The sequence below is a fragment of the Hylobates moloch genome, unplaced genomic scaffold (assembly GCF_009828535.3).
Source record: "Hylobates moloch isolate HMO894 unplaced genomic scaffold, HMol_V3 SCAFFOLD_17, whole genome shotgun sequence".
NCBI lineage: Eukaryota > Metazoa > Chordata > Mammalia > Primates > Hylobatidae > Hylobates > Hylobates moloch.
In genome coordinates this window covers 83599369-83607444 of record NW_026652292.1, presented here as the reverse complement: position 1 = coordinate 83607444, position 8076 = coordinate 83599369, and the positions used below count along the sequence as shown (strand labels likewise).

At 59.7% G+C, this 8076-nt stretch overlaps 1 protein-coding gene across 1 annotated transcript; it reads right to left on the bottom strand.

The window, feature by feature from the left end:
* Positions 1-2013: 2013 nt before the first annotated feature.
* TMEM271 (transmembrane protein 271) lies at positions 2014-3313 on the bottom strand. Its single transcript, XM_032135483.2, is given in 2 exon segments — positions 2014-2465; positions 2467-3313. Coding segments are annotated over 2 exon segments (1134 nt in total). The 5' UTR covers positions 3232-3313; the 3' UTR covers positions 2014-2096.
* Positions 3314-8076: the final 4763 nt, after the last annotated feature.

Below are 8076 nucleotides of genomic sequence, written 5' to 3'. Positions count from 1 at the left end.
AGTTCTGGGAAGCTGGCCTTGCAGCCACCTGAGAGGCCTCTACTCAGAAAGCAGGAGGCACCTGGCAATGCCACGCTGATTGGATGTAGGCAGACAGAAGGAAGTATCTTAAAAGTCACACTGCTCTGCCAGCGATCACATTTTTGCTTAGGTTGATGACTGCTGGGCTGGTCGTCCTGGGGCAGGAGAGGACTGAGCTGTAAATGGACAGTGGGACCAGTCAGGTCATGCTCTCTGTCCGGCTGGACCCCCTTTCTCACTCCACCATTCAGGGAGACCTATTATGAGCCAGTATCTGAAGAAGCCTGTGGATGAAACCTAGTAAATTGTCTGTAATTCTTTGTCCTCTAGCAGCATCCACATAGCAAGGAGAGGACACTGGCCCATGGCCTCTTTGACCAGATTCCCGAGCTTCACAGTAACGGAGCAGGCATCAGCAGGGGAAGATTTGCCAGCTCTGGAGATCAGCCCCCTGAATGGCGACAGGTTTCACTTCTCATCATGGAAATGGGGCTGCAGCCTCCTCCCTCTTGTGGCCCCTGCAGCAGCAGGGAAGCCCAGCCAGGTGCCAGCAGGGATGGGGGCCTTGGTCACCAGGGGTACAGGGAGCTCCAGCTTTGGGCAACTAGGGGCTGAGGAGAGGCCTCACTCCAGAGCCTGCACCTGAAAACTACGCTCTGTCCTTAAATTTGGATACTTTTTCACAGCTCTAAGTAGACTTCCATACACAATACAGATATTACACGTGGTTTCTGTAGCTTCTCTCTCCTAACTGCTCTGTGCTGGCACTCACCCCGCAGAGCACTGGCTGCCTCTCCGGTCCCGCGGCAGGAGGTACTCATCTTTCCCACCAGGCTGTGGCTCTGCTCCCAGCTGCTCAGGGTCAGCAGCTACCTGCCTGATGCCACAATTCCAGCACGTGGGAGTCGGATCACCTTTTCCCAAGACTTGGAGCCGGACTGGATCCCAGCCAGCCCAGCAGACAGATGGAAACACACTCCACCAGCATATGGAACTCATTTCATATCATGTGTGAAAACACACACACACATGGCCTCATCATTTAAAAGTATGACCTTCACATCAATTAAGGCGATTATGGGGTATATTTTAAATGAAATGCTATCATACTCAAAATTACCAGATTAATGAAATAATCAACAGGAAAATTATCTATGCCAGAAAAACTATGATTCATTTTCCGAAATAGGATTAGACTGTTCATATGTATTAACCAAAAATAAGGTCTGCTTTGCAGTCGAAACCACACAATCAGTTTCAAAAAAAAAGAAAAAAGAAAGGTATGGGATGTGGCATCAGTGTCTCTACACACACGGAAAGTTAGCTTTAGAAAGAGGCTGGATTCAGTCAACTAGCTAGCAGAATACAACTGTTCACACTCAACATTTGTCCGACCAAATGAAGCCATTCCCCCCACACTGACTTGTGCGTAGACATTCTCTAATTCCAATTTGATGAATATTCTCCAATAACATAGCAATTAATTTAATAAAGGAACTCACCAATTTTAAATTGCAATAAATTTACCAAACATTTTCACTATTTATGGAGAGCTTTACAGTAAGAAAGTATCAACAAAAGCAGGCACATCCGTGTACAAAGTGTTGCTGTTGGGTGTTTTCACTTCTTCTTTCTTAATTTCCAGCTGCTCTGCGTCTCCGTCTGCTCTTCCTCCGTGGGAAGTCGCCGTCCTGGGGCGCTCGCTGTGTCCCCCTCGCCTCGGACCACCAGGCAGAGCAGCCCCAGGGTTTGGACTTGCCAAGAAAAGTGCAGTCGGGCTAGCCAAGCCCAAACATTTATTGTAAACTTGAAAATGGAATCCAGATATGAACGACACAAATAAGAAGAGAAACCTCCCAGACACAGAAATGGTCACATCAGGGGCCCCCTCCTGTGGTCACGGAGCCCGCAGAGGGAGCCAGGCCGGAGGCTGCAAAGCCACGTGGAAGAGGCGGCGCCCCTGAGGCCTGGCCCTGGACCCCGCCCCGCTGCCCGTCCTCCCTCGCCGCGGGGGTCCTGAGCGGGGCGGGGGGAACGCAAGCGCGGTCCGCGGGATGGGGGTCCGGCCCGCGGGCTCAGCAGGCCCGACGGGTTTCCCAGGGCCGCGGCGTCTCGCAGGGCGGCCGGCAGCAGTAGGGGTAGGAGGCGTTGAGGTCGGGGTCCGAGGGCGCGTACCCCGGCAGCTCCACCGACGGGTGCCCCCCGCAGCGCACCTCCGCGCCCGCCTCGTCCCGCGCGTGGAGGACGCCTACGTTGATGTAGGAGACCGCGTGGTGCGCCGCGAAGCCCGCGCAGTCCCCGGGGGCGGCCAGGTCCGACTCCTCCGGGGACAGGATGGAGGCCTCGCTCGGCCGCGGCTGCAGCCGCCGCCCCCGCCGGCCCCGCCGGCCCCGGCGCGCCCGAGAGGCGGGCGGCTGCGCGCGGAGCCCGGAGCCGCCGCGGGGGCCGCGCCAGGGCCCGGCCTCCCCTCCGCCTGCCGCGCCGACCGCGCCGGGCCTGCGACGACTTGTAGTTCTTGACGAGCAGGAGGCTGAGCAGGCCCAGCAGGCACTCGAGCGAGTTGAAGACGGTGGAGAGCACCAGGCCGCGCTGGTAGTCCTTCAGCTGGCGGCACTTGGCGGACGTGGCGCTGTCCAGGGTGCTGCGAGCGCGCGGAGCGCCGGGGGCCGAGCCCGGGGCCGAGCCGGGGGTTGAACCTGGGGCCGAGCCGGGGCTCGAGCCTGGCGCCCGCGGGGGCAGGCAGTAGTGCGAGTACTTGCGCTCCACCAGGGACACGGTGTCGCCGTCGATCACGGCGCCCGCAAATGCGCTGAGGACCCCGAGCATGAAGACCAGGACGCCGAGCAGAAGCAGGTTCTGGCTGCTCACCGGCCCCGGGGCCCCGGCCGCGGCCCCCGGCTCGCCCGGCGCGGCCTCGGGAGCTCCCGCCGGCGCCGCGGGGACCCCCAAACCCGGGCCCGGCTCCGACCCCGCAAGGGGCGCGTCCCGGGGTCCGCAGCAGAGCAGGGCGGCGCCGAGCAGCGAGAGGCCGGCGGCCAGCAGCAGCCCGGAGTAGAAGGCGCCGGCGGCGGCCCCCAGGCGGAACGGCTCCCCGCGCAGCTCCGAGCCCAACGAGAAGCACTTGAGGCCGACGGCGGCGGCGCTGAGCGCGCAGGCGAGCAGGAGGCAGGAGGAGAGCGCGGCGCAGGCCCCGCGGACGCTCCACTTCATCCTCCGCGCCCGAGCCGGCCCGCACCCCGCGCGCCCGCCGCCGCCCGCCGCCGCCCCCGCCGCCTGCGCCTCCTCCCGGCGCCGCGCGGCCGGACCGCCGGCCTCCTCCTCATCCTCCCGCGTCCTCCCGGGCCCGCGCCGCCGCCGCCGCCGCCGCCGGAGCCCGCATCCTCCGCCTCCCGCCGCCGCCGCCGAAGCCGCCGCGACCCCGCGCCGGGAACCGATGCGGCGCAGAGACCGCAGGGCGCGCGCCCCCTCCCCAGCCCGCGGGGCCCCTCCCAGGACGCTCGTTCCCCCCCAACCCCCCACCCCGCCCGCGGCCCCGCGCGCCTCGCCCTGGCGCCGCCCTTCCCCGCCCCCGGCAGCCCCCGCCACCCCCGGGACGCCCCTCCGCCTCCTCCTCCCGGAGCGGGGGCCCCTGGCCGCGTCTCTCCGCCTTCCCTCCCTATCCGCGCCCCTATCCGGCGCGGGCCGCTGCGGAAACGCAGCTCTCCACCCCCAGCTGGCTCTCCCGGACCCCCTGGGCCCCACCCCCAGCGCTCCCCACCGCTCGGCGCCCCTGCGTCTGCGCTCCCCTCTCTCCCCTCTCTATCCACTGGGTCTGGGCCGCACTTCCCGCCCACCCGCCTGCCAGCGGCCGGGAAGCCTGTGGAAGTTATGGGGATGCAGGGAGAGGGGGAGAGGGGAGCTCGTGTGCTAGGGGTGAGTGGGTATGGGGGAGAGCCTGGGTAAGGAGAAGGGGAAAGGGGGAGCCTGGGAGAGGAGGGAGGAAAGGAGGAGAACCCGGGTGCTGGGGTTGGGGGGAAAGGAGCCTGGGGAGGGAGGGGGAGGGGCCGGGTGCTGGGGGGGAAGGGAGGAGTGAGCCCGGGTGCTGTGGGGGGAGGGGGTTGTTCAAGGGATGGGGACGATCAGGGTCTCTGGGAAGTGCTGACGTGTGCGCGTGTGCGGTGTGTTGCTTGTGGGTGCGTGTGTGATGTGTGGTGTGTTTCGTGTGTGGTGTGTGCATGTGTGTGCGCGCGCGTGTGTGCGGGGTGTGCGGTGCGCGTATGCACGCGGTTCGGGGGATGAGCAGGGGCGCTGACTTTTAGGACTAGCCATTTGAACCAAGTTGGAGGCGACGTCTTAGAATCTAAGATGAGTCTCGTTTGGTTTTAGTCTGCAAAGCTCGTCTGGATCAGACAGGAATTTTCCCCAGACGCGGGTGCACGTGAATTAATTCATCAGAAGGCGGTTCACGGCCTGAGTGAGGGGGACTAGGGCGGCGAATTCCTCCGCCTCATTCCTACCCTGACGATTCGAGGTGGGTGAGAGGAAGGCGTGGGGCGGCTGGGTGTGTGGGGTGGGGGAAGGTCACCTCTCTGGGCCCTCCAGCCTCTTCCTGAGAGGAGCTCGCCTCGGCCCCTTGGCTGGGGGGATGGGAGCGTCTCCGGAAGGCCCTGGGCCGAGCAGCTGGGCCTGCACCCCTGGTCCCTTCCAGTTCGTTTCTGCTGCGGCGGCAGGAGGCTGGGGAGCCGATGACTCACCCTGCCGGCTAATTGCAGCGTTAAATAACTTTGCGCCGGATTCGGTGGCTGCAGCAGGGAACGCACTCCGGGCGCCGGGGGAGGTGCAGGGACGCCCTGTGAGAACGCACCTCCGTCCCTGTCACCAGCCTTAGCAAGTTCTGGCCTTTGGAGCCCTCACCCAGAGCGCACAGCTTCATGCCCCTGAAGGGCGCAGTGTGTCCCGTGGTGCCCGGTGGGCCCGGACAGAGCCCCCAGAGGCTCTGTCTGAAGGAAGCTGCACCCACAGGCTCCAGGCAGCGCGGGCGCGGGCCCGTCGCCCACCTTTCTCGGAAACCATCTGCCCATGTGAATCTGTGTGAAGGCCCTTCATGCGCTCCTGGACATCTGCGTGGGATTTGCTTCAACTGCTATAGCTGCGAGGAGGACGAGCATGTTTCACTGTATTTTTAGCAGAGAGTGCAGATTTTAGAACCTCGAGAACGGTCCTGTACCTACTGCACGATGACTCGCCAGAACAGTAGGAATAGTGACCCTTCCTTTGCATTTATGGTGCATAGGTTTTCAAAGGACAGTGTGTAAATCAGCTTGTGTAATAATTGTGGCACCCACGCGCGCAAGCAGACTTACCATGAGCTGACTTCCACTGATTATTTCAGTTTCCAGGGAAACGAGGTTTGCAGCCCCCTCCAGTGAGGGCGGAGCGGCCTCTCCATTCCCAATGCAGCAAGGCTGCTGCAGCCACGATGATTAGGCTTTGGAGGAGGAAGTGAACGGATGGGGCCTCATCCTTCTCCCTCCCTAAAGGATGAGGGTGGAAGGATGCGGCTGTGCCCTCTTAGGACAGGGAAAAACAGCTTGGAGGGGTTTCTGCCATCAGAGATCCCGTAGGAGGCAGGTCAGTCCTATGGAATTCCTCCCCAGTCTGGCCTCCAGCCTCCCTGACCCCTTCTAGAGGCCTCCATCCCACTGGCGGCTTGCTCCTGCCACCGGGCCTTTGCACAGGCACCTCCTGCAGCCTAGGGTGTGTCGCTTCTCCACGTCCTCACTGGCGTCTGCCTTTGTATTTCCCAGATGCTCGCTTCACCCCACTGAGGAGTAACTCAGTTTTGTGGGATCCCACTGCCCTCCAGGTGCCGCTCCGAGTGCTCTACACAGATTTTCATTCAGTCCTTGCGGCACACGAAGGTAGGCGGCCCCACTGTCCTCACAGAGGCTTCCCATGCAGAAGCCAGTGACTGGCGGAGCGCCACTCACACTCCGGCTCCGCGAACTGCCTCCCTGCCCTCCCCTGCCCCGGACAGACGGTCCTCCATAACAGGCAGGATTTCCCTGTGGTCCAAAGGTGTGTGTCCCTGCCAGATTGGGAGTTCAGCTCACTGTGGTCCTGTCCAGCTTGCCCCCATCTCCCGTCCCCATCAGGATCTGGCTTTGCCCCAGCTATGTGGAATGAATGCATGAACAAATGAATGGGTGGGTTGCCCCATCTTGTGACAGGACAGCAAAGTCAGCTGGTTCTGCTCCTATGGCGCTCAGGGTCAGGTGAGGCAGGCTGGCCCGCAGGCACACAGGCCCTCATCTCTGTATTGGGGGCGGGGAAGGGGCTCTGGGAGGGCGCATGCCCCAGCAGCAGGAACGTCAAGAGCAGAGGCCCTGGAGGAGACAGCCCGGAGCTGGCGCACAGTAAAGTCCTCAGATAGGAGGGGCAGAGTGAGGTGCCACCGTCGGGCAGCAGGTGCCCACCCAGAAGGGTCTTTGAGCCTTGCGGGGAAGTTCAGACTTTACCCTGAGGATAAGGGAGGCCCTGGACCCGCAGGAGGATGCCCTGGTGGGTCTAGAAGGAGCCCTGCCACTGGGGAGCTGGCGGGGTTTCCGCCCTCACGGTGCAATCACAGGGTTGCCTGCTCATCTCCCCCACCCTTTTCCCATCACTTCCTGAGACTCTGCAGATGGTCAGCAGTGTTCCTGAGTGGATGACGTTGGGTTGGCAGAGAGAGGGGAGGGCAGTCTGTGGTCCCAGTCATGCAGAGCTTCCTTGGACAGTCTGTTGAGCTCACAGAGACCCCTCGATGGCCCTTCACTCCCAGGGTTGGCCTCTGCACTTGAGCTGGTTTCTGACACCTAAAAACAGAAGTGGAAATGGGAGAAGACGCAGCCACATTTTGAAAGCTGATTCGGTTGCTTTCTGGCAGAATCCGTGCCCCCAAGCACCTGCTAGGCCCACCCATGAAGCCTCTTCCCACCCCTTAACTCCGCCCCATGAGGGGACCTCAGGCAGCTGCAGTCTAGTCAGGTGATTTGCAGGGCTCAGGGCACAGGGAGGGGCACCCACCTCAGAAAGAAGCACCGTGCTCATGAGAAATGACTTCTACAGGTTGTTGGGGAAAGAGGAGTTATTTTAACGATGACAGAGCCTGTGATGTGCCAGGCGCGTTCACACAGGGCATATAGTCCCCGCAGCTGCCTCTGTGCTGGGGCCACGTCACCGTCCTGTTCTAAAGACAAGGAACCTGAAGCCCAGAGATGGTGTCTTAAAACAATCGTGTGGTTTTTTCTGATTACAACAGCAATTGTGTTAATCCAACAATATTTTTCCTACCAACTGTAAACCTTATTTTACTATTTACATAATTATTAGATATTTAAAATTCAATCTCCTAGAATATTGACTTCAATTAGTTTGGCTGATTCTAATTTTTTTTTTCTAATTTATTTATCACGTAACTTTTTAAGTACGTTTTTTTTGAGACAGAGTCTCGCTCTGTCACCCAGGCTGGAGTGCAGTGGTGCAATTTCGGCTCACTGCAACCTCTGTCTCCTGGGTTCAAGCAATTCTCCTGCCTCAACCTCCTGAGTAGCTGGGACTACAGGCTCCCACCACCACGCCCGGCTAATTTTTGTATTTTTAGTAGAGATGGGGTTTCACCATGTTGTCTAGGCTGGTCTCAAACTCCTGACCTCAAGTGATCCCCAACCTCGGCCCCCCAAAGTGCTGGGATTACAGGTGTGAGCCACCGCGCCTGGCCTCTTTTTAGTACTTTTATCCTTTATCTTTTTAACTACGTAAGTACTCAACATTTTAAATTATTAATCTTCACCGTGTTATTTCCAAGAACAATCACGATTGATCTTTCACTTACACAGCCACAGTGTGCACCTCTCTGTGTAACTGCACAGCTGGTGATTTATTGAAAGAACTTACTCTCATGAAACCACAGCCAGCGAGTTCTCAGAGACACAATAATGCACCTTAATTATGAGTTTAAAAGCTCTTGTCTTGTGAAATGTAATCGATCCACAGAAAAATCATAAAGTATACATGTAATGGCTTAATGACTTATAA